At 40.9% G+C, this 27101-nt stretch overlaps 1 protein-coding gene across 2 annotated transcripts in view; it reads left to right on the top strand.

Annotated features, from left to right (window-relative positions):
• The window catches only part of Gxylt1 (glucoside xylosyltransferase 1), a 38386-nt gene extending 18266 nt beyond the window's left edge, over positions 1-20120 (top strand). For both annotated transcript variants that reach the window (XM_085678788.2, XM_085678789.2), the window contains 5 exons: positions 2013-2138; positions 4444-4695; positions 11397-11520; positions 11866-12038; positions 14566-20120. In XM_085678788.2, coding sequence (XP_085534914.2) covers positions 2013-2138; positions 4444-4695; positions 11397-11520; positions 11866-12038; positions 14566-14727 — 837 coding nt within the window. In that variant the 3' untranslated portion in view covers positions 14728-20120. The remainder of the gene's footprint in view (positions 1-2012; positions 2139-4443; positions 4696-11396; positions 11521-11865; positions 12039-14565) is intronic.
• Positions 20121-27101: the final 6981 nt, after the last annotated feature.

The raw sequence follows: 27101 nt of genomic DNA, 5'->3' as shown, positions 1-27101 counted from the left end.
ACTATGTGTAAAGATTCTTTGTTTTCCAAGTTAAATTAGTTCATTTCCATGTTGAAGAAAAAATGCCATTTGCAGCTTTTTAGTTTTTGGCCAAGAGCTTTAAATTCTAGGAGGTATAAGCGGTGTGCTTACACTTTAAATACTTGTAGTCATCTCTTTTGTACCCATCATCTTATTCTCTTTATTCAGATTGTTTCTTAAAGTATAATTTGCTTTTGTTTATGTTTTGTTGTTGTTTTGAAACAGGTTTTCGACTGTGTGACCCAAGCTGGCCTTGAACTCCTGTTGATTCCCCTGCCCCAGTTTCATGAGTGCAGGGATTACGTAGGCCTGAGGACCGCACCCAGCTCTGTAACCTTTTCTAGTTAAACGTTTGGCTTTGATTTTGATGAAAGAATATTATCTATATCTATATCTATATCTATATCTATATCTATATGATGGACCAAATTGCAAAATATTCCAATATTAAATGAAAAATGTCAAAGACTTCATTTTGAAGTTATTATTGAAAAGATCTTTAAGTGATCTGTAAGTTGAAAGGGAAAATGAAATTATTGTTCTTTCAAATTAGTTAACAGGGACATCAAAGCAGGGTGTCACAAAAGTGCTCTTTAACTTTGTTAGAAGATACTTATGCTTTTTGAAGGGCTTGAACACAGTTGTACTTCAAAGGGAGATTTTCAGTTTGGTGTAGACTCCACGCCATCTCCTCCTGGTCATTTCTGTGTGCTCTTGGGTAATTTGAACCAACAATTCTAAAGCTGGGCCTGTTGGCCTGTGCTCATCCTTCCAGTTAATCGGGAGATGGAGGCAGGAGCCCGGGATTTGAGCCTTGCTTCTGGGGAGTGACGGCTCCTTGTTTCCAGCGGCAGCTAAGCCTGCCGGGATGATCCGCTGTGAGAGCAACGGTGGTAGGTTATGTTTAACTGAGTCTGGACCAAGGCAGTGCTTTGAAGTGAGTTTAGGACATTAAAGAGGAATACTCGTTACAGATTTTTTTTTAAAAAAAAAAATATTTTGAGGGCTGGAGAGATGGCTTAGAGGTTAAGAGCATTCATTGCCTGCCTGCTCTTCCAAAAGTCCTGAGTTCAATTCCCAGCAACCACATGGTGGCTCACAACCATCTGTAATGGGTCTGGTGCCCTCTTCTGGCCTGCAGGCATACATGCATACAGAATATCGTATACATAGTAAATAAATAAATAAATATTAAATATATATTTTAATAAATATTATACACACACACACATACACACACACACACACACACATATATATATATATATATATATATATAGGGTCTCTAATGGTTTTTTAAAATTGGCATTAGGTAAGTATTTACCAGAATAGTTTATTAGGAATACCAGGGCACATTTAAACTTTACAGAAGTGGACTAAACTGGTGATATATTAGTTTGACACTTAATATAAATATTTTTGTATCATATATACTATCGTAATAAATTGAGTGTTTAATTTTTCTGATTTTAATTTGTTTAGGATTGAGAAAATTCACATGGGTGAAATGTAGGGCAGTCAGATTTGAACTGTTGGGCTTAGCAACCTGTAAGTGCTCATTCACTTTTTGAGATAGGATTTCTTGGCTGGCCTGGAATTCACTGTGTTTTAGACAGTTTGGCTGCTGAGGAAGCCCTGGTTGTTCTCTTGTCTCCTCCGCAGCACTGTGCTGGGACCTGAACTCAGCTTCTCACTCTGTGCTTTATGGCTGATCCATCTTAGTGACCCTGAACACAGACTTAAAAATATCCTCTGTGCCTTAGATGGAGACGGCAAAGTGTCTGTAGCACATCATTGTGATTTTTAGGTTTGAAATGGAAGTGAAGGAAGTAACGGAAAGGAATCTCTTAACTGTATAGCATAAATGTGCTTCTAAGTCTTAGCATTTTTGTTTTGTAGCTGTTGGTTTATGAAGTTACAGAGAAAGTTGACAGTAAAACAAATCTTTATTGGTTTATGTTTTTAACTTTACTTCCTTCTTGTATTTTTAGCTTGATAGCTGGTCATTTCTACAAAGATTTAACTATACTTTGTACCCTATCACCTTCCCGAGCGACAGCGCAGTGGAATGGAAGAAGCTCTTTAAGCCGTGTGCTTCCCAGAGGCTGTTCTTGCCGGTGAGTTGTTTTCTCTCCCAGCATGTACTTTCTTTCTATTTAAACTTGAAGCTTAGTTTTCTACAGATGATGTCTTGGTTAGTGTTCGATTGCTGTGAAGGGACACATGTCCATGGCAGCTCTTTGATTGGGGCCGGCTCACAGGTTCAGTGGTTTCATCCTTTATTGTCATGAAGGAAAGCATGGTGGCAGACAGTCCGACCTGGTGCTGATCAAAGGCAGCAGGAGGAGAGACACTGGTCCTGACTGGAACATTTGGAACTCAGAGCCCACCTCAAGAGACACATTTCTTCCTCCAGGGCCACACCTCTGACTAGTGCCACTCCCTGGTGACCAAGCATTCAAATCTGTGAGCCTATGGGGGCATTCCTTCTCACACTACCACAGAAGAGTTTCTGAATAATTACATTTAAACCTCTTTAAGTAAACAAAGGCACATGTCAAACAAGAGAAAAAAGTTTCCATAGAACAAGTCAGGGCTGTAATAACAACCAGAAAGGCGAAAAGTTTGGGGCTTTGGATTTAATTTAGCTCACTGGTAGAGCTGATTCTCAACACTGGTAATTTCTGCTGAAACAGCATTTCTTACACATAGTTGCTGTGGACTGTTTTAGCCATGGGAAGGAATACTTATCAGGTGTTGGTAGGGTGTGTGACCTGCAGGCCCCTGCTGGCTGAACCCGCAACTTGTCACTGATGACATTTCTGTCCTAGGCCAGTTGGCCTCCCTTTCCTAAGTGATCTTGAATCAATTACCCAGCTGTAAGGCAGGGGAGCTCAGAGACAGTGGGAGCCATTTCTTTACTAGAGCTCTTCTTTGGTGATTTTGGTAATAAACCCCAGGCTAAAGTTACCCGAAGTTTTGAGTTGATTTCACTTAAAATTTAAAAGCCACAGTAGTTTTTTCAGCTCTTAATGTTTAAAATTCTTATGGTATATTCAGTTTAAAAATAAATAAAAAATGCTTATGATGGTAGTTGGGTGGCTGTAGTGTACACCTTTAATCTCAGCACTTGGGAAGCAGAGGAAATGAATCTCCAAGCTCAAGGCCAGCCTAGTCTACTGAGTGAGTTCCAGGACAGCCGGGGCTACAGAGTAACCCTGTCTACAATAATAAACAAACAAATAATGATGATAATAATAATGTTCATATTAAAAGCTTAAAAAGTCTAAAACATCTTAGAATTTTCCTTATTTGTGTGTCTTAATAGCAGAAGCAAAAACTGAGAAAGATTCTAGGATCCAAATTTTTTAAGTATAGCCTCAGAGATCTCTGTGAAGCCAATGTGACGATCAGAATCCTAACATGAAAGCTGGTCTTGTGACCCAGCACATGGAAGGGTAACAAATTTGCAGAGTAGCAGAGCAAGGATCAAGTCTTGTTCTCATTGTGTCTTAACTAAAATGTTTCAGGACCAGCCAGCCAGCTGCCTGGCTCTATGAATGAGGCTTAGCTATGAACACAACCATTACAAAGTTGTAAACATTCATAGAGCTTTAGGAGAACTGTTTCTTTTACTTTGGTAACTTGATTGCATGGTCCTCCAGCTGTGAACTTTGTAGATGATGTCATGTTGCACATGTCAAAAGGTTGGATACTCCTGCTAGACTAATCTAGTCATTCATTGAGTTTTACGAATATTCCAGGATAGGCAACAAGTTTGCAAGAGTTATTTTTAAAGTTTGTAAGGAAAAATGAAAACTTATTTTTGAAAAATCTCTGTGGATGGTACTCAAGGTTTACAATTTTAAAAAGTGCAACAGAGTCAATCTTTTAAAATAAAAGTCTGCTTCTGTCCTTGTTCTTCCTTAAGTGAGGTTTTGGTGTGTTGATGGTGTGTATTGAGACAGGAGCATAGACTAGAGCATATAGCTTGGGCTCAGTTTGTCTTTGCACTTTGTAGTGCAGACTGAAGTGATGGCGGGCAGTGTTCGGGCAGGGTAGGGGTCTGGGAGACCTCCATTATATCGCTTCGTTTGTGTCTAGTTACCTGCTCTTGAGGCTCAGTGTATGGAACCATCTGAAGTTAATGTATTTTATATCTTGAAAAACAGTTTTTTCCTAACCATTCATGTATTTTTTTCTCACTGTAAGTGAGTTTTTTTTAATTAGTGTTTGTTTTGTTTTTTCTAGCTTTTCTAAAAATTGGTGAAAAACTAGCAATGTACTAATTAGAAATGGCATTTCAGAAAAAATTATCTTAAAACATAGTAAACTGACTTATTTTTAGGTGTAATTTCTATTACTATGCTTTTATTAAAAAGATATATTTATAACTAATTGTTCAAATACCTTTCCTTATAGTTAATCCTGAAAGAAGTTGATTCACTACTCTATGTTGACACTGATATCCTATTTTTACGACCTGTTGATGATATTTGGTCATTACTAAAGAAATTTAATTCCACACAAATCGCTGCGATGGCCCCCGAGCATGAGGAACCTCGAATAGGATGGTACAATCGCTTTGCTCGGCACCCGTACTACGGGAAGACCGGGGTGAACTCCGGAGTGATGCTGATGAACATGACGCGAATGAGGAGGAAGTACTTCAAGGTAACTCGATGCGCAGCAGCGTGGTTGATTGCAGCTTCCCTTTCTCCTGGAACTTTTGTTTTCCCTAAGTCCAAAACTAAAGTAGGGGCTGGAGAGACACTCAGTGAGTAGGACTCCTACATGGACAGTGATGAGGTTTTAGCATCTACATAGGCAGCTCGCTATTGCCTGCCTGTAACTCTAGCTCCAGGGTTCGGAGGCCCTCTCCTGCGTCTGCAGGCACATACAAATACACATACACATAAGTAAAAATGAAGCAGATGTTTTAAAAAAATACATAGATTTAGGGCTCATACATAGATGGCTCAGTTGTTAAGTCTATCTGCTGTTCTCACAGAGACCCAAATTCACAACCGTAACTCTAATTCCAGGGCATCTGATGCCTTTTCTGGTCTCTAAGGGCACCAGGCAATCCCATGGGTGAGTGTAAGCAAAACACATAAAATAAAAATAAGTATATTGTGTGTGCGTGCATGTGTGTGTTGTGTATCTCCAGATGTGGTGATACACACCTTTAATTCTAGCACTCAGGAGGCAGAGATAGGCAGATCTCTTTGCCAGCCAGAACTACATAGTTAAGGCACTATCTCAACCCCGAATATATATATATATATATATATATATATATACATATATATATATATATACACACATATATATATATATATATATACACACACACAGACACGATATAATTGTGTGTACACACACACACACACGTATGAGATGAACAGATACAAAACTGTTTAGGATAATTGGATAAAAATATGTTCATAATGTTATTTAGTGGCAAATTCAAGTGGGTCACATCAGATGGTATTTCTCATGATGAAGTAAAATAGTGTACCAACTAGTACTTCTAGACTTTGCAGGAAGCTGCCATCATTTTATAGTGGTAGGCATAGAGAACTTGAATCTGAAGTGACGTTCAGGCAGAGTTTTGGTTATCAACATAGATTCTGCAGCCTGTCCGTCTGACTCTTAACTTTGGTACCATAGTAGTTAGTAGTTCAGTGACCTGGAGTGAGTTTTGACTCTCTCTCAGGGTCTTTGTCATCTGAATGGTTAACTCCAGGGGATCCTGTGCCCTCCCTTTTCCTTCACAGGTAACTGTATCAACAATGAACACATACATTACTTGGGCACATACACATAACTTAAAAATTAAGCAAATTTTTAAATATTAGGTGAAACCAATTAAAAAGAAGAACTTCTGAGAAAACACAGACTTCTCTCCAATGCCTATTCTGTTATATCTAGGTAGGATTAAATTAATTAAATTAATTTAAGGGGTTTTAGGAGTCATATATATTTTGCAATTGTATTTTTCAAATATTTTTCTGTGGCTTCTGGCAGATCAAAATTTGCATTATTTTTCCCTTCTACACATCTGTTTAAATCTCTATGTTATGTAGAATTTTTTCTTTTGTTGTTTTGTTTTGAGCCACGGTCTCTCTGTACTCCTGGCTTTTCTGCAACTTGCTATGTAGACCAGGCATCTTCCCACTTCCCTCTGCCTCCAAAATGTTGGGGTTAAAGTTGTATACCCCCATGTCTGTGCCAGTTTTTTCTTAAGTATGGGCAGTGTGCTGCTTGTTGGTGTCACCACTGTATGCCAGTCTTTCCATCTTAGAATCTGTAGTGTGTATCACGTTATTCTCTATCCATCACATAAACTGTTCTTTTTAGCTTTCCATTTTCTGGGTCTTTACAAAGATCTTGATTTTTTAAAATTCAGTTTGTCTCCCAGAACTCAATGAATGCAGTCAGTGTTCTGTTGATGTATTAGTTAGAGGTTTCTAGAGGAACAGAACTGATAGAATGGGGGGAAAAACATGTATTTTCAATATGTGTGTGTGTATGCACATACATATACATATGGGATTTATTGGAATGGCTTACAGGATGTGGTCCTGCTAGTCCAACAATGGCTGTCTACCAACAGAAGGCTAGATATGTCAGCTGGTCTTCATTGTGCCTTGGAATGCTGAAGAAGTAGACTCTAATGCTAGTGAAGGAATGGACTTGCCATCGAGAGTGAGGGCAAGCAAGCAGAGGGCAAAGAGCTTCCTACTTCCATGTCCTTTATATAGGCTGCTAGCAGAAAGTGTGACCCAGATAAAAGGTGGATCTTCCTATCTCAGAAGATCCAGTTAAAAGGTGGGTCTTCCCACTACAAATGACTTAATTAAGAAAAATTCCTCACAGGTGCTTGGGTTTTAGTTAATTCCAGGCGTAGTTAAATTGACACGAAGAATAACCATCACAGTTGGCATCTGCTCTTGCTTAATAATTAATATTTTGTTTAGTTTGCACTTATGCTTCGAATATTTACTATTTGTGGAGCATAAAGCTTTTTTCTTTCTTTCTTTTTTTTTGTGGAGCCAACATAACAGATGATTGTTGTTCCATGTGCCAAACTGTGCATGGTAATATCATGCCAGAAGATGGTGCTGTAAGATTATCTGCTAAGAATTATGGGACTTCTCACCAGCTGCATTTGAGCCTTGTAGAATTATGAGTTTAGTATTTTTTTTTAAAAAAAAAACTGTGGAAATAATTTAACACTTTGATTTTTAATTGGGCAATATATCTCAAGTTCATGACTGCTCTCAACTTATCTGTTATTTCCTTAATGTTCACTCTTAACCACGAGTAGATCCTGTCTCTCCCTTTCCCCTTTTCTTTTGGCATGTCTTAAGCCAGCTAGAGGTGAGGATATAGAGATTTAAATAATTTCTAAACTTTTATATCTTTTTTCCTTTTAAAAAGATTTATTTATGTCTTTATTTCTGTTTGTTCCTGACTATGTGTGCACAATGTTTATATAAACCAGAAGTCTTCTAGATCCCCTTGGGCTAGAGTTAGTTACAGGTAGTTGTAAACTTCTGGGACTTGAACTCCAGTCTTCTTCAAAAGCAGCAAGTGCTCTTACCTGCTGAACCATCCCTCCAGCCTGATGAAATGTTTTGTTTTGTGCACTAGTGGTTTTCCAGAGGAAGAGCTGAGTGGATTGAGCATATGTAACTATGTGGGTGGAATTGACTGCATTCACAGTCCGAGTGTTCACACAGCTTCTTTACGCTTAGGGACACAATCCCATTGTTCTTTAGTATTGTACATGAACTTGTTCAGATGGTCCTATAGAATTTACTTATTTTTAAAATGTATTTCCTCGTGCATATTTTTCTTTCTTTTTTCATAGCAAGCAAATTTTAATAATATTAACAACATACTTCCATCTAATTTGATCTCCTCTTCAGCCACAAACCAAAATTGAGTATCTTCTCAACCCAAGCACATTGTGGTTGCCCGACTGTGGCCCCAGTACTCAAGAAGTGGACATGAGAGAGGATCTAGAGTTCAAGGCTAACCTCAACTATATAGCAAGACCCTTTAAAAAAAAATCCCGAGACTGATGAGATGGCTCAGCAGTGAAGAGCACATACTGCTTTTCCAGAGGACCCAAGTTCAATTCCCAGCACCCACTTCAGGCATCCCACAATCAGCTTTAACTCCAGGGAGGGGGGTCTCACACCTCTGGGCTATGCAGGCACCTGAACGCACACACACAGACACACATAATAAAAAATATTAAGGTGCTGGAGAGATGGCTCCATGGTTGAGAGCACTGTCTACTCCTCTAGAGGACCTGGGTTCAGTTCCCAGCACCCACATAGCAGCTCACAACTGTCTGTCACTCCAGTCCTAGGGGATCCAGTGCCCTCTTCTGGCCACCATAGACACCAGGCACGCACATGGTACATGGGCAAACATGCAAACAAAACACCCATATATATAAGTAATAAAAATTTTGAATATATTAAAATAGTTTTAAAATGTGGATATTTTTCTACATAGTTTTTCTATCTCTAATCTGTAGCAAATATTGCCTTGGTTCTCCCTGTTCAATAACTCTGGGCACAGATCATCAATCAATCTTTACCATTTGACTTGCAGTCACTTCCCAGATTGTCCCATACAACCAAAAGAGTACTTGTTTATAGTAGAAACCATATGTAAATTGTCTGTTTGTATGGCTGACACTTGTTCTTAGCATTATGACTGTGCAGTTCCAATCTGCTACATCGTAACACTTAAAAAATTAAAACAATAAAAATTCATTTTTGTTCTTTATATCTCTCCCTGCTTGGTAAGCAGTGATGCCCTATTGGTTAAACTATTAATATATACTTAGATTTTGTGTCCTGATCATATTTGCAATGTTGAATCTTTGTTTTTTTGCATGTATATGCATGTTTGTTAAATACACACACACATATGTTGCATGTTTGCATGTATATACATACATACATGCATGCAGCAACCTAAAGTTGATGTCTTTCTGGGAGCTCACCAATTATGCCTAGGCTTCCTTACACCAGCGATCCTCTGTGCCTCCCAAGTACTGGGATTACAGGTAGCTGCCACACCTGCCTGCTTTTGTCTGCCTCCTGGGGATGTACAATCTGTCTTTATACTTGTGTGGCAAGTTACCCATTAAACCATCTTCCCAGTTCTCTTTCTTTTTGGTTGTGAGCCTTGCCTTTAATGGCTGAGCTGTCTCTCCAGCCTTTTTCTTTTTTGAGACAGGGTCTCTTTATGACCTTATGTGGTTTAAGGTGTGGTCTCAGATTTCAAGTACTGAGGTTACAGGTTTGCACCATCACACACAGATCTTTCCTTTTTCTTAGAAAATGATGAGCATGTTACTTAACATCTCTTATTTATTAGAGAAACAGAAAATACTTTTCTTGTATGTATTCTATTCCATGCCATATGGAATATGTTGCATTGTGGAAGTGTTTTGATCTGTTTATTTCTACCTAATGAGTGCAAGGTTTATCTTTTGTTGTTTCCGGAACTTTTCCTGGGGAGATAAATGTCCACCTCTTCCTTAAAATGACTCTGATGACAAACTATAGTACAATGATGTCACTAGATCAAACGTGGGGAACCAGACTTTATTTGGCTTGCTTATGGAGCATGGTTGTCGAGCTTGTTTGTTTTTACCAGAGAGTGGATTACACCTGTGGGATCCCCTTTAGTTAACCTACCACCTCCTGTATACACTAAGACCTCCTAAGACCTCAAGGTTGGGTGCAGAATTACACATAAATGGCTCAGAGGTGAGCAGAGGAAGTCTCAGCTAAAGGGTTCATACTGTCCTCATGTGTTTTTATGATGGATATGACAGTTGACAAGGCTGATTGTGCATGTGACCACAGCTGTTCTGAAGCTTAAGACCCTTAAGCTTACAGGACAGTCCTCAGACAGCAGGCATCCTGCCCTGTCACTCTCCACCTGTTCTCTTGAGTCAGGCTCTCATTGGTCCTGGGCTTGGGTGGTGGCCAACAAACCTAAATGATCTTCCCATTTCCTGCCCCACCCAGTGCTGTGAGCATAGCTTTTTTACATTGATACTGAGGATCTGAACTAAGGTTCTCATTCTTGAGCAGCAAGTGCTCTTAGATGCTGAGCCATCTCCCCAGCTCCTTGAAAATCTTTTCATATAGTTTATTGTCATTTCTGTTTCCTGTTGTGAATATCTTCTTTAATTGTATATTTATGTATTAGTTATACATAAATTATACACACATTCATATATTATGTATGTGCACAAATGTATGTGTATTCATGCACATGTACACACACACACACACACACACACACACACACACACACACGTACAGCCTGTGATGAAGTGAAGACTGTGTCCTTAAAATGGACTCAGGTTTAGTATCTATGTGTTGTGTTACAATTGGGGTTGAACCTGAAGGAACGTGGTAAGAAGTGCTCAGTACAGGCCCAGTACAGTGTCTGGCTGTACCTTTTTTTGGCACCAGGACTGCTGTTTCTTTTATAATTAAAAGTTTAAAGAAATTATTGAAAATTAATCAATAAAATAATACAAATAAAGTTTTAACACTAAAAAACTGTGCTTCCCCAGCATTTAGGAGGCAGAGAGAAGCAAGAGGTTTGAGGCCATGAGTTTGAGGTCAACCTGGATCACATAAGGTTGTGTGTTCAAAAAAAGCAATAAACAAAAATTAGATTGAAGTGGGTGGGAAATAAAGAGCAAAGAAAGAAAACTTAATGAATTTTGTGTACTGTGGTACAGTAGTTCCCCCACTATTTGAAGAGACTATGTTACATGACTCTCAGAGAATGTCTCAGTTCATGCCCTGGGGAGGCATGAACAAATGTCTACTTACCCCAGACAGGGCACCAGTGATGTGTGTTCTCAGCATCCTTGCCTTACCAAGCTACGAACTTTCCAAGGTAGGTGTGCTGGTGCAGTTTGTACCTTAGCTTTCCAGAGGCAGAGGCAGGAAGATGATGAGTTTGAGGATAGCCCTGGGCTACATGGCAAAACCTTGTTCCAAAAAACAAAACAAAAACCACTTTTCATAGTCCTTCCCTTAAGATAAAGATGTGGTTGAGCTGTCATCCTCCTTTCCTTTCCTTGCTGTCTTTTGTCTGTCTCAGTTCTATCCTTGCTGTTTCTACCTTCTGTGCTGCCTTCCCGTCTCATACTGGCAGCCCTCCTCACATTTAGGATAATAAATGACACATAGTTTTATAGCAGAGGAGTTTTCCTTTCTCTTTGTGGCTTTGTAATGGTTGCTAAGGGAAGAATGGGAGCTGCCATGCTACCACTTAACCATCAATGCTGAGACTCTTCAATGCTTTATCAACAGAATGATATGACAACCGCACGGCTGCAGTGGGGCGACATACTTATGCCATTGCTTAAAAAGTACAAACTAAACATCACGTGGGGTGATCAAGATCTGTTAAATATCATGTTTTTTCATAATCCAGGTAATTATCTAAATTCCTTTTAATTCTTTGCATTTGTACAATCACAGATTAAAAATCAGAAATCAAGAAACAGTGGGCTGGGGCTAGCTCCCTGGGAGAGTGCTTGCTTAGCACGTACAGTACCCTCATTTCAATCCTTGCTACCACAGGAAACAAATTTGTTTGATTTTTTTCCACTTATTAATGGTTGTCAGTCTTTTCATTTGAGGCAGAATTAGACTTGAGTATTATTTGGAAATCTAAATATCAAGAATAGTTTTTAAGCAAAAACGTTTGCAAGTGTTAATTCTGTAAATTATTTTGTGCTTTATCGCTTTCCTATCATTGGGCTTTTCTTTATTGTAGAAAGCCTATTTGTTTTTCCGTGTCAATGGAATTATCGACCAGATCACTGTATATATGGAAGCAACTGCCGAGAAGCAGAAGAGGAAGGAGTCTTCATTCTTCATGGAAACAGAGGTGTTTACCATGACGACAAGCAGCCAGCATTCAGAGCTATGTATGAAGCACTGAGAAATGTAAGGTTTGCTCTCCTGAAGTTGTCACTTAAATTTACAGCGTTATGAAGATCGCACATACAATGTGAAGGATTTTCTTTTCCTGTGTTGTGAGGTCATCAGCTCCCAAAACTTGGCTTTGTGGTTTGTTACAGGTTCTCTTTCTCTCTGCACATTGCTGAACATGAATTGTATACAATATCCTCTTGACTCCTAAAAACTGCAATGTTTTTTAGTAAGACTAAGGATATTTTTTATTAGCCATTATACAGATGCTCTTGCTTTGCATTTTATCTTTTCTTATCAGCAAGGTTGTAGCTTTATAAAATCATAAGGGTATTTATATAAGTTTCAGAGAGGAGCCTGACCAGGGGCTGCTGGAAACAGCATGACTGAGGACCGAGCTGTCTCTGAACTGTGGGTGCAGACTGTACCTGCTGCAGTCCGCCCTTCCAGTGGTGCCCGTCTGTTAAACAGTGGCTGTCCAACAAGAGAAATAGTGTTTAAAATGGAAAGCCAATCAAAGCGGGAACACTCTGATGCTCTGTAGGCATTCGCTGTAGACTTGGGATGAAACTTCCACCCAAACATTCCAAACTCTTTGGATGATGACAGAGATTTTTGTCCCACCCGGTCCTGCAGCCATTCAGTCCCAAAGAAACACACAGAGGTCTACATTAATCATAAACTTGTTGGCCTATTAGCTCAGGCTTCTTATTAACTCTTATAACTTATTTTAGCCCATAATTCTTGTCTGTGTCAGCCACATGGCTTGGTACCTTTTCGGCGAGGCAGTCATATCTTGCTTCCTCTGTGTCTGAATGACGACTGCAGACTGCATCTTTCCTCTTCCCAGAATTCTCCCCTTCTCATTGCCCTGCCTCTGCTTCCCACCTGGTCACCCCACCTATACTTCCTGCCTGGCTACTGGCCAATCAGCATTTTATTAAACAAGTACAAGAAACAAATCTTTACAGGGTAAAAACATTGTCCCACACCATTTGGATATGTGGATGCCAGGGACTGGGGTGATACTTCCACCAAAACAACTAGATGTTAGTACTTTCCTGTGGCGTGAACCTTAGATCCTCTCAGAAAGCAGTTGATTACCCCATAGTAGTCATGTCACTATTGCCCAGTGGGCGCATCATCTCTTCATCAGTCTCCATAGCACCTGCCAGTGCTGCTGGAGCTGAGTCAGCAGGGAAGCAGCTTCCAGTGCAGTACCAGCTTGATTTGTAGCTTTGGTTTCTTTCCCTAGGTGAAATTACCCCCCAGGAATAATCTTGGTTTATTTTTCTCAGATTTTAAGTTAAATTTATGATTTTGGTTTTTACTAACTTCAGACTTTCATGTAAAATGTTCTGTTTTCAAGACTCATCCATCTTTTAAGTAGAAAATAGTTGAAAACACCAGATCATGTTTAGTTATTTCTATTATTAGAAATAATAGCAATGCATATTATTTCCACTTAGTTCTGCAATGTGTTTCACTGTGTCACTTGAAGATCTATATGTTGTACATTATAGATGGAAGCTGGTCAAAAATATACTTTAAAATTATTAGGACTATCAGCATGTAGCTGATGTTTCCTGATTTAGTTCATAGACAGTCTTGTGCATTAAGAGCCCCTGGGAACATAGGTGATATTTAGCAGTTCTCAGGTGTGTTTATCCTCGGGTCCTTGTGTGCAGTGTGTTAACAAACATTCCGTTATAGAAAGACATGCCTGAGGTTTGTCAGTGTCTGTGTAGGGAGACTGGATTTTACTCATTGTTTCAGAAACTTCGGTTCATAGTCATCTGATCCCATTACCTGTGGTAAAATGTTGCATCATGGTGGGAGCTGAGCAGAGGAAGCAAGAAAGGAATTAGAGTGCTTACAGCCTTGTGTCCCCTCTAAGGGATGTCCCCAGTGATTTACCTTCCTACCACTAGACACCTCCTAAATATACCACCACCTCCCAGTATCACCATGATCTAAGGTCCAATCCAATATGTGGATCTTCTGGAGACATGGCCAAACTATAGTAAGTGCTGAACTCCTTTGGAGGCGAACAGTTTCACTCTTGCTGCTCTCTGGCCGTCGTGTTCATGTCTAGGCTCTCGGCCACCGTCGGCACTGTCACTGAGTGCCTTTCAGGAATGGGAACGGCATGCATGGAAAGCCTGCCCCATTCTTTAAATGAACCTAGCTTTTAGTAGTCTCTCCAGATGCCTTTAACAAAGCTTAGCCATTTTCTACCAGTTTCTCTGCATCTTTTCTGCTCCTGAATGTGTTCATCCCTTGGCTTGGGATGCCTTTCCATTGCCCTTTTCTGAAGCGTTCAGGAAGACATCGCCCCTGTCTTCAGAGATTCACCATCACAGACTCTTTCTTTTTCTAATAGTTTTGTTTAATTCACTGAAAATATTGATTGAGCGTGTATTTTCACTTCATGTGAAAATAATAGAAGTTGTTAATAGTTAATACTTAACTGATTGAAGAATTTAACTTGAAAAAAAATAATCTTTTATTTGTTTTGTTGCCTGTTGTATTTCTTTTCTAGTGTTCTTTTGAAAGTGATGCCGTCCGTTCCTTATTAAAACCTCTAGAACTGGAATTACAGAAGACAGTTCACACGTACTGTGGGAAAACATACAAAATATTTATCAAGCAGCTGACGAAAAGCATCAGAAGCCGTTATGACACGCCACCAAGGGAAAGGTGACTCTTCGTGCCTGCTGAGCGACATGGGTGAAGCCGTAAAGCAGCAGGAGAAGTGAAGGATCATGGGAGGAGGATTTGGAAGGCATTTCTGTCTCCAGAAGAACCGTCTTCTGAAAAAGTTAGAAGAGCAGTATATTCAATACCACGAAGAATAAGTTAAACTCTTGGGCTCCAGTAAGAAGACAGTTTTGGTCTCTGATATTTTGTAACATTACTTGGTGTCATTCCAGTGTTAAGGAAAACATTGAACAGAGTGGCCCATTGAGCTGTGTTGGCTCTTGAATCAAGTAATTAAAAACAGTGGTGGGGGGTGGGTGGAGAAGATGTACCTCGAACACAGTGGAGACATTCAAGCTGTGAGTATGGCAGTAACTTTATGTCAGCACTAACCTCACTTTAAAGTGTGAGACAAAGTTTACAGGGGCAGAAGAGTTCTGTTTCTTAAGAAATGTGATGTAACCAATGTAACCATCGACAATCTATGTACCCGCATACATTTCATCTCTCTTCTACAATGTCTTGTGACAATCATGTTTGAAATAATCTGTAGGTTTTTATGTAAGCTGCACATTTAGAAATTAGCTGTATGAGGAGGGAGAAATAGTGAAAACTTGGGGAGGTGTGTGTGTGTATGTGTGTGTGTGTGTGTGCATGCGCACATGCGTGTGCACACGCGTGTGCATGTTGAAAAAAGTTTTATTTTATATGTTTTAAACTATCTTGCCAAATCTAAGCTCTAAGATATTTGGGGACATTTTTGAAATCACTTTAAGTGAAAAATTAACAGCTTTACTGGGCATTCTGGAAGCAAATATGTATTATCCTGATAATAAAGTGGGAACCTTAATTATAGCACTAGCGGGAAATGCAGCGGACCAAGTCTACAAGCCTGTGAGATTAAAGTGGTCCATTTAGACTTTTCTTCTACCTCAAGTGCATCTAGGATCCTTTCCAAGAGGCAAATGCAGAGCCTTACTTTAGATTAGACAACTGTGGAAGACAGTTCTGAGGAAGAGGATTTTTATATCTAACTGTAGAAAAAAATCGTTTTGATATGGGTAATGTACCTATTTCCTGTTTTGAATACCATTGAAGACAGTTGCCTTTTTAAATGGGGACCATTACCCTTGTCCTTCTTGTCTTGACCCCTTATGTAACTGTGGATTCTGAGTGGGTAGCATGTATCATGCTGGGGTACATAACTCATCTTACCCAGGGCTCCTGGATTATTGTCTTTTTCTCTTGGGTTTTAATACTTACATGGAGAACGGGAAATTATGAAGGAAACATACCATTTATGAAAATCCTGTATCCTTTACAGTGGAATATTCAAAAGCAGTGATCATTACAGCTTTTCCACCTTCTGCAGGTCAGCCAGAGACATACTGAGAGAAGGTTTACAACACAGTTAAAGGTATTTGTGGCTTTGTGCCCAGAAGAGGGATTGTGAGCCAGCTCAGTCTTCTAGAACAGATGGTCTCAGAGGGCAGCAGCCTCGAGTCCTTGGCGGAATACCATGGTAAAGTAAGAACCTGTGAGCTGTGTTAACGTTTAGCTTCTTAGAGAAATGAGAACCTGTCCTCTGAAGTTTGGCTATAATCTGAGGGTGCTTGCTAAACACAAATGGCCTACATATACTGTAACTAGGAGTCTCAATTATTTGTTAATTTGAGGAGATTAATTTTAAATGAAGATCAAGAGATAAAATTTTTTAAATGAAGAAATTAAAAATTATATGAAGGTGGAGTAGGGCTATTACAGCTCATTAGTGAGAGTGCTTGCTTAGTGTGCTCAGGGGCCAGCGCTACAGAAAATAATAAATGACAAGGGGTTGAGAGTCTCGCACAGTGGCGCTCACTCTTCAAATCTGTTACCGATCAGTATCTTACCATGTTTACTTCATATATTCCTTTTTCTTACACTAAAGTCTCAGGCATCATTTTTTGTCCCTGCAGTGAATGTTTCAGTAATTACAAGTAACTACAGTAACTACGTTATAGCTAGCAAAAGTGGCAGCTGGCCTTTGGTTTCATCTCATAGTCAGTCCTTAAACGATTTCCCTGCTTGTCTCAGATGTGCACATGAGATGATGATTGTGTTTTTAACGAGTCCTCGGAAGAGTCTGATCCCAGGTAGTTAGGAACTACTGCAAATTAGTCTCCATCTTTAAGGTTGAAGTTGGGGGTCACAGTTATTGGTAAAATTGCTAAGTTATAAGTGTCATTTTTGGATAGAGGAAGCAGTTGGAGTTATTGGCAAGATAGGAATTTATATGAATAAGTTCCTTAAGATTTTATTTTTTTCAGTAGCTGGCAATCTCAACCCCATGGGCTTCAGTGTGATTGGTTGAGGACCCTAAAATGCAGTCAAACTTCACTTGTATAAAAACCGGACTCTCTGAACTTGGCTGACAATGAGGGCTGACTGAGAAGCCAAGGACAATGGGTTTTGATTCTACTGCATGTACTGGCTTTGTGGGAGCCTAATCTATTTGGAAGCTCACCTTCCTAGACCTGGATGGAGGGGCGAGTGCCTTGGACTTCCCACAGGGCAGGGAACCCTAACTGCTCTTTGGACTGGAGAGGGGGGTGGGGTGGGGGGAGGAGGAGGGAAATGGGAGGAGGTGGAAATTTTTAATAAAAAAAAAGAATTTGGAAAACCTCTAGAAAATATATTGTAAGAAAATGCAGTTTTTGCTTATGAAGAAGAGAGCTCTTGAGCTATGCTGTTTGTCTTTGACACTGTTTGCTCCTGGCTCTTACTTGCTCCTGTCAAATACCAGTGTAGTGACAAGAACAGGTTGGGAACTGGCCTGCATTCCCTTCTTGGGCTTGAGGGGCATGCTGTTGTACACAGTGCCTGAGAAGGGAGGCTTGGGAGGGTGATGGCAGGAAATTCGGTAGCTCTGTAGCCACACCAGTGTTGGCGGAGGCTGACCTACCAAAGGCCGACTCCTGAGGCTGAATGCCTTTTGAGTTATCCTCCAGTGTAGACTTGCTGATGGTATGTGGAAGGATCGTGTTTTAAGGAAGAGAAAGTAGAAATGAGAAGGATGATGCAAATGAATAGTGAAGAAAAAGGAAAAGAAAGAAGGGTAGAAGAATGGCGGAAGGCTGAGTGAGCGGAAAGATGGAGCAACAGTGGGAATGGAGAAGTGGAAGTGGAGGAAACAGGAAACATGGGGTCCCCTGCCTAGGTCGGTGCTTGCCTAGAGTCTCTGGGTGGGGACGGCAGAGCCAGCCTGGTTTGATTTGTTAATACCAGACACATTTCTTGGTCACTTTATTCACTGGTCCTTTAGTAGCAGTTCCCAGCATTCTTTGTTCTCTCCCAGGGCCCCCTTTGTGAGCCAGGACCTGTGGAAACACACATGCCTTCTGTTTTGGTGTCCTTCAGCATCTCCCAGGGAAGGAAGGCTGTGAAGGGAACTGCTTCATTGTGTTTGTACGTGGTGTGGCGGTTTTCCCTAGCACTGCTAATAGTAGGTCAGTAGGGGAATCACTGCCCTGCCTTGAGGGGCTGGACCAGTGGTCAGTCTGTTCACTTCTCACTGGGGATGCTCTCGGTTGCACTGTTGTGAGTGGATTCAGGCGGACAGAATATGGTAGCAGCAAAACCTTGAACAATATTCATTGTCAGGACAGAGTTGGCCAACGGTTACGAGCACGTGTTCCCAGCATCCACATGGTCCGCAGCTGTCTGCAACTCCAACTCCAGGGCATCCAACACCCTCTCCTGACCTCTGTGGACACCACACACACATGTGGAGCATATACATACACACAGGCTACACACACACAAAATAATCTAAAACAATTCAAGATACTCATTTTCCTTTTCAGTTGTGTACATTGTAATAAATAATACAGGTACAGACAGAGCTTCTGAGACGTTTTAGAAAAATGGTTGAGCTGTCTTTTTCCAAAAAATGTTTTTGGTTTCTTTGAATAAATAGAGAAGAAAAATAGAGTGCAATAATGTCAAGTATGGGGCCAGCTATCCATTAATTAGGTGTGATTTCAGGTGTCTTAACTAGTGATTGCCTTACTACATTTTGATATTAATGAAGGTGGACAGAGATGACCAGCACCGCAGGAGTCGTCTCTTCCTGTGTTGCCAAAGCAGCCCTTATTGTCTTCTAACGCCTGGCTGACAGTAAAGCTAGATTTTAAAAACTAAGATATATAAATTTAAGACAGTTGTCTACGAGCTGCTATAAGGATTAAAACTGGGCATGATAGCACCCGACACTTGGGACAGTGAGGTACATTCAAGGCCAGTGTGGCCTTTCTTGAGATTTTGTCTCAAAAAGCAAAAAAATAAAAAAACCCCAAAAAAACCCACAAACAAAAGCTTAAAAAAAGTGTGCTTTTTTAATACTATAGCAATTAAGGACCTTTGAGAAATCGTTTCATAGCATACTACAAGCAATCTACAGTTGATTACATATCAGTGACAGGTTTACTTTTGAAAACTTGTCACCTCATCCCAACTAATAATTGCAAGGGATCTATTGGGATTTCCTTAGATTTTTCTATAAATTGATGTTTCAAACAATTGGGAACTTTGTAGGGAATTTCTCTGAATAATACTGTGAATACCAGATATTTTACTACCAAACTTGATGACTGATTGGAGCCTTCGTCTTGTGTAGATTATGTGTGCCGTTGAGCTACGGGAGCATATTCACACGCGCAGCTCGCCGTGTGTGTGCTAAAAGTTATGAAGAGACTGTGATGCCCGCATGCCGTTTAAAAACCCAGAGGGTTTTTACTGCGATAGTTCAGTAGGGGAGTTCTATTTGAACTGCTACAAATGGACTTTTTTTAAAAAAACTATATAGCTATTTTCAATTTTTATATAAAATCTCTTCAGGGAATACTGAGATGTTACAAAATAATCCGTAGCTTGTGGCATTGCTGTAGAACTGCTCTCTGTTCAGAATTGAGCAGAATATGCCGTCATATTTAATAATTACCATTGACGCTTGAGAGCTGCATCGGAGATGTTTATAGTGCTGGATCAGTCTGTGAGCTGGAATTACAGAACTGGTGTTGGCTTCCGCCAGGTGTTTTGCATGAGTCTATTAGTGTGCTGTGTAGAGTTGTCTGAAACTACAGGAAGGCACTGGGATGAACCGTGCTGCGTAGAGATTACTGTCTCGAAACCGCTTTTACCTTAAACTATTTTGGTTTTATAATAATGTGAATATCTTGAAATATCTTACTTTTATATCTTGAAAATTCTTAAAAAGGAGTATAAAATTATAGATTGGGGGCTAGCTTACCAATATTGGAAGATGCCTTATTCTGTTTTGGAGGGGTTCAGCTCAGGTTTTTCTTGAAAAACTGTATTGCTGTTACTAAATATGTACTCAATAAATATTGGATTTTCTCATGTGTCTTATTTTGCCACGCAAAACCATTTTACAGACTGAGCAGATGACTCAGCAGTTAACAGCACTTAGTGCTCTTGCAGAGGACCTGAGTTCCATTCCTGAATTAGGATCCCCAACACCTAAGAGCGAGGCATGCTGATGCACACCTAGAACCCCAGTGCTGCGGAGGGTTACAGGTAGATCCTGGAGCTTGCTGGCCAACTAATCTAGCTAGTGAACTCTGGTTCAGGGGGCCCCTGTCTTAAAAACCTGGGTATGGTGGCACACAACTTTAAAATTGCAGGACATGGGAGGTGGAGGTGAGTCTCTGGGAGTTGGATGCCGACCTGTCTATAATTCCAGGCCAGCTAGGGCTACACAATGAGACCTGGTCTCAAAACAAACAGTGCCCCATGACAGAGGAAGGCACTCAACATGAACCTTTTGGTCTGCAGATGTGCACAAGCATATTCCGCAAATACACAGTATCAAGAAAATGTGATGTTCAATCCCCTGCACCAAAAGGAAAGATAAGGGGGCTGGAGAAATGGCTCAGCTGCTCTTCCAGAGGTCCTGAGTTCAATTCCCAGCAACCACATGGTGGCTTGCAACTATCTATCTATAGTGGGATCTGATGCCCTCTTCTGGCATAAAGTCATACATGCAGGTAGAGCACTCATAAATCTTAAAGTTTTAAAAAAAAGATAAATGAGAACAACAGTTAGAATCTGCTTGGGTTGTGTAATGAAGTAATCTCTGAAGGATCAGTTTTAGAGGGGCTAATTCAGCAAATGCAAACTGTCAAAAAGCTCGTACCTCATCTCCATCACCAGATGAAGGTTTGTCCCTGGATTTAAAAATGACTTCCCTTTGAAGAGGAATTGCCGCTCAGAGCAACCAGAGCATGAGTTCTAAGTGAAGTTGCTAGTGAAGGAGGCTAGGGTTTGGGGTGTAGCTACTGGGCAGGCACACACCATATTTTATTTTACTGGTGAGCATTTGCTATCATTTTAAGGACTAAAAGCTAGATCTCTGGCAGAGTGCCCTGACTGTGCCAGGGACTGGTTTTGTTTTAGCAAGTCTGTAATGTTAAGAGCCAAGCCTTCAGTTTTCTGTATTTTATTTCTTATACAGCACAGGTCAGTTGGCTGTTTCCCGGAGTGTGATGATGTAAGGGGTTCTAAGAAGACTTGAAACATTCCTTAAGATTGGTGATGAAGGGACTGGAGAGGTGACTGCTCTTCCAGAGTACCTGGTTTTGATCCCCAACACCCACATGGTGGCTCACCATTTGTATCAACAGTCCCAGGAGATTTGACACCCTCTTCTGTTCCCCGTGGTTAGTGCATACACATGGTGCACAAACAATTCATACAGTCAAGCAAACATAAAATCTAAAAACATTTCAAAATAAATAAATTGGTATAAATTAGTATAAAAAATTGAAAGCCCTCTTTTATTCATGTACACCCAGAACGTTAGGTGGGTTTGTTTTTCTTTGTTTCTTGGTTGTGGGATTGAACTCTTGGTATGTACTTCAGTTCTGGAATTGTGCTATGTACATGTGTGAAATGTAGACATGGTCATGAAAACCCCTGTGCATTGTCTCTCACATGTTACATGGCATTTGGTTTTCCTCATTTTTATAGATTTCTGTTATTTTCAGATAGTATCTTTAACACTAGTATGCAAACTGGTGGGCCACCACAGTGTTCGGTAATGATTTAGCTTAATAGAGGAAGGAGTAATTAGGTAGTTTTCTCATTTGTCTAGTTAGAGCTCGTATGGTTTAGGGAACATTGATTTGTGAGTAGAGCTGTTTGCTTCAAGTGCACAAGTAAATAGTAAATTGTTCTAAATTGAAGGGAAATTTACTTGGTAAGTATTAATAAGTTGCTGTAACCATATTTTGTAAAAGTGGCCTGTTACTTCCAATATTCTTTTACCCTTTTCTTTTTAGCATTTTTTTACTCTTCATATTTTTTACACTTACATATGCACACACACACACACCACCACCACCACCACCACCACCACCACTTCTCCTGAGAAGAGGAGGAGGAGGGAGAGAAGAAGAAGAAAAAGGAAAAGTGGAAGGAGGAGGGGAAGAAGAAAAGATGCTGTACCCACCCTAAGAATGGGAGAGAATCTTTGTCAGTTTTGTATTTGACAGAGGATTAGTGTCTAGAATATACAAATAACTAAAAAAAAAAAAGTCAAGAAAACAAATGACCCAATTGAAAAATGGGCTAGGGACATAAAACAGTTCTCAACAAAAGAGATAGAAATGGCCTAGAAATAACCTCAAAAGGTGTTCATCATCCTTAGCAATTAGGGAAATGCAAGTTAGAACAACTTTGAGAGTTCATCTCCCCCAGTCAGAATGGCTAAGATCACCCACACAACTGACCAGAAACGCCAGTGAGCTTGTGATGGAAGAATGTTGGCCAGAGTGCACATTTGGGTAGAGACTCAGTCCTCTACCATATGACCCAGCTATACCACTCCTAAGCATGTGCCCCAAAGACTTAACATCATGATACGTACTCAGCCACGTTTATTTGCTGCCCTATTCTTACTAACCAGGAAGTGGAAGCCTAAATGCCAACAGATAAATAGATGAAGAAAATGTGGTACAGGTACACAATGGAATACTTGAAGTTTTGGGGTAAGTGGCTGGAACTACAAAAAGTCATACTGAGCGAGATAAAGAGAAGTGTCTGTCGTCTGAGGTTCCCATCTTCACATTTTCAAATGTGAGCATACAATGTGGAGTGACTGCAGAGGCCAAGGGAATATAAAGAGATATAGGATGGGGAGAGGAGGTCAAACACGGGGAGAGCAATAGCAGACTGTAAGTGATACGAAGTAAGAAGCAATAATAGGATGAGGGAGGGACGTCAGTACAGGAGACAGAAGTGACTCCAAGGTTGTCTGAGAAAAGACAGCATATCTACCTGGAATTATGCACAATGTGTGTGTGTGTGTGTGTGTGTGTGTGTGTGTGTGTGTGTGTGTGTAACTCCCTCTGTAGGCCAGACTGGCCTCATAGATCCACCTGCCTCTTCCCGAGTGCTTCGATTAAAGGCGTAAATAAGTGGGCACTTTTAACCATTGAAACCACCTCTCCGGTCTCTCTAGTAAGGATTTTTTAAAAGTAGAAAGCCAGTAGAAGAAGTTGAAATATTTATCTGATTTGGTAGAAATTTTATATCACCAAATTTTTAACCTAGCAGGTCCAATGCTCAGTGATCTATTGGATGCTATTAAACCTTAGAGTTTGAGGTGGTATTTTCTTCTTTCTCCTTTCTCCCTCTCTTCCGTCCCTTTATTCCTCTCCTTATTTTGAAGATAATTTATGATTTGGATAAGTGAGCCAGTCCCCTAGCTACTCTGTTTCTCTACTTTTTAGTCAAAAGTTTTATTAGAATTCCCTAATGAATGCAGTGCTATTACTAGCCCCAAATTATAAAATACGATCCTCCGCAGCTATGAACTGTCAGCATGTTCTCTAGGAGTGGAGCCTGGGGAGCCCCAATCGCCCCATGTGGGGATTTTTAACTGACTTGGTCTTGTGGAGGTAACCACTGCTGCTGTGGTTCCATGTCTACACCGTGCCCTGCCGATGTCGTGTCTAGAAGATATTTCACGCCACAGCTCCCTACGCTCCAGCCCTTCCATTACTTTTACCTGGTCTTCAGCAGCCTTCCCCGAGCCTTTAAGGGAGTGTGTGACAATAGATGTCCCCTCTCTAACTGAGGAGTCACAGCCACTTATTCTTGGGACTTTGAACAGTAACAAATCCCTGTTAACAACTGCCCATGCAATAAAATGATTCTCTAACCGAGGCCAGGAGCAGTTCATACCTGTGGATATAAACATATTTAGAAGAGATAACCTGATGTGGGATTTCCCTTTGTATGCTGTGAATATGATTGGTTAACTAACAAAGAAAACTGGCTTGGCCTGATAGGGCAAAAAGATAGAGGTAGGCAGGGAAAGCTAAACTGAATACTGGGAGAAAGAAGGACGGAGTCAGAAAGAAGCCATGTAGCCCTGCCAGAGACAGACGCCGAAACTTTAGCCGGTAGCCACAGCCACATGGCAATGGATAGATTAATAGAAATGGGTTAAATTAATATATAAGAGTTAGCCAATAAGAAACTAGAGCTAAGAGGCCATGCAGTTATTTAATTAATACAGGTTTTATGTGATTATTTCAGTTTCTGGGCAGCCGGGAAACAAACAAGCGGCCTCTTCCAACAGTGATCAGCTTGTCTTAGCTACTCTTCTGTCACTGTGGTTGACCCCATGGGTAAGACAGCTTACAAAAGAGCATCTCATTTGAGGGTTCATAGTTCTGGGGTTGGTGTCCACGACCATAATAACAGGGAGCGTGGCAGCGGGCGGGCATGGCACTGGCGTGGTAGCTGAGAGCTTACATCTGATCTATAAGCAGGAGGCAGAGGGAGATACTGGGAATGGCAGGGCTTTAGAAACATCCGAAGGCTGTCCACAGTGGCACACTTCCAACACGGCCAGAACCCCTTATCTTTCCCAAATAGTTCCACTAACAGAGGAACCAAATATTCACATATATGAGCCTATGGGAACATTCTCATTCATATCACCACAGTGGCTCTTTAGAAAAGAATAGAAAGTTTCCCCTAGAGTCCATGGCTTCCCTAGCAATAACCTTTGATCATGTGTACAGTACTACGCATGAATTCCTTGCTGTGAAAGCAAACCTTTAATCCAATCAAGAGAACGACTGACTACTCTTCCCATAAGCAGTTTTGCCACCATTGCATTGGTGGCACATTCTGCCCGATGGGTCAGTATTATGCGTCGTAGCATGCAGGGTCTTGCACTGGACAAGCCCGTTGATGTGGTTCCCCCCCCCCAAAGAATCCTGCATAGCACCTTTCAACATTGTGAAAGCAGGCTGGCAAGGGGAACACATCCTAGTCAGTTCAAGATTGACTTCTCTGTGCTCTGCAACCCAAACATATGATGTCTTCACAAGCAGAGTCTTACCATGTACTTATGATGGGTGCCCAAGAGCAGTGACAATAATCAGTATTGGGTTGGGTGTTTCTGGGACCTCTCTGCCCACTAACTTGTAGAGTAACCTATGCCTGGCACTGTGATTTTTTTAAAAAATAAATTACCAACAACTGGAAGCAGTATGGATCACTAATATAGATTGGGCATCTTTGTTCAAACACCTTTAAAAAGCACATACACACACACTAGTTTACAAACTAATCAGGTTCATGAGGCTTCATGCATCTTAGGTTTGGTTAATCTACCCCCTACTCTCATTTCCCTTACCCTGCTGTCCCCTCCATTCATAAGCCTTTGATCCCTGTATCCCTAAACTCTTTTTTTTAATATCCCATGTGTTCTATGATTCTTTCATCTTATATATTTTATTTGGGTTGTAAGATGATAAATTCCCAAGTGCCTTATTTCATGCATGCTTCAGGATTAAGCCTTCCTTTGGCCTCTCTTTCCCCTGCCCCATCACTCAGTGGCCTGTTTGAGCCTTTCTTTTCCCAGATTCCCCCTTGCTAATTCCATTTCTCTTTGTATCTTGCCCACCACCAAAGGTCCATTTCTAGTTTCCTGCCTTCTACACGTGCTCTTTGTTAAACACGAAACTGAAGGCTTGGATCTGGCACCCCCATATTCTAGAGGGCATGACATTTGTCTGTGCCATGGCTCTTCTACTCACAGCAGCTAGGAAATGGAACCGACCTAGATGCCCATCAACTGAGGAGTGGGTAAGGAAATGTGATTCATGTGCACAATGGAATAATGCTCAGCTATGAAGAATTAAATTTGCAGGCAAACTATGGAACTGGGAAAAACTATACTGACTGTCTTAATTGCATGAGAAGACTCATAACCTAGAGATGACCAAGAAGAATCAACATGGTGAATCCTACTACTCCCATTCCTTCATGTTTACCTTCCCACAATTTACCATCTTGGGATAGCCCCTCTCAGTTCATCATCCTTGAAATACCATATAAACGCTTGTCTTTCTGACTATCATGTCTATAGTTCTTTTACGTGAAGGCCTCCAAATACATGAGAGGTAAGACTTTGCAACAAAATGTGTCTTCCCCCCATGACTTGTCTTTCGTCAGTTGGCAGGACCTAGGAGGGCAGAGCAAAAGTGTTCCTCTACTCATCCATTGGAGTTCAGTCCTGGAAGTAGCCGCCAGGAAGGTAACAGGGTAGCGACTGATTGGAAGGAGGTGGTTGTGCTAACTATAAGGGGAGCTTCTGGAAGCAGTGAGTTGGGGACCCGGAAAGCTGCTAACTAACTGTCCCGAAGAGCTGATGTGGGTGGACAGTTTGGAACTTACTGGGGAACATGAGACGCCCCATCATACCCTCCCAGAAGGGAGAAGCTTACGGCCAGGTTTTAGGGCACAACTGTCTGTGTGTTGCTGCCTCCTCTGGAACTGCGGCCTTCATAGGGGACTGAAGCAGAAGGATTGGGTGTAGAATGGAAAGCTAGGACCGGATGAAACCTGCAGACGATTCGGTCTCAGGTCATCACTGTATCTGACTGAAAATTCCTTCCCAGGATGGGTGGAATTTGTTTTCCATGTTAGCAAAGTTGGAGAAAGAATGCGAGTGAAGGAAGGTAGGAGGAGAGGAGAGGACAGAGAGGGACGGGGAGGGGGAAGGAGGAAGGAAGAAGGGACGGAGGGAGGAGGGAGGCCTTCAAAATGCTAGACATTATCAGTGTGGATTTTTTCTTTAGTATAACTATTGGCTCCATTTTTTTCCCATTTAGAAGCAATGTTTGATGACTCTATCACTTTTCTTGATCATTTAGCATCTACGCTGGGGGCTCCCTATTCAGTACTTGTGATGAACCGAGGCAATGATGAACGCAACTATTCCTCACTGCCAAGAGGAAAGGATGTAGGAACATGGAATCAGAAAATGAGGAGCGTCATACTGTGCAGAATTACATA

The sequence above is a fragment of the Myodes glareolus genome, chromosome 19 (genome assembly GCF_982192425.1).
Source record: "Myodes glareolus chromosome 19, mMyoGla1.1, whole genome shotgun sequence".
NCBI lineage: Eukaryota > Metazoa > Chordata > Mammalia > Rodentia > Cricetidae > Myodes > Myodes glareolus.
Note: the sequence above shows the minus strand (reverse complement) of the source record. Positions and strands in the feature narration are given on the sequence as shown.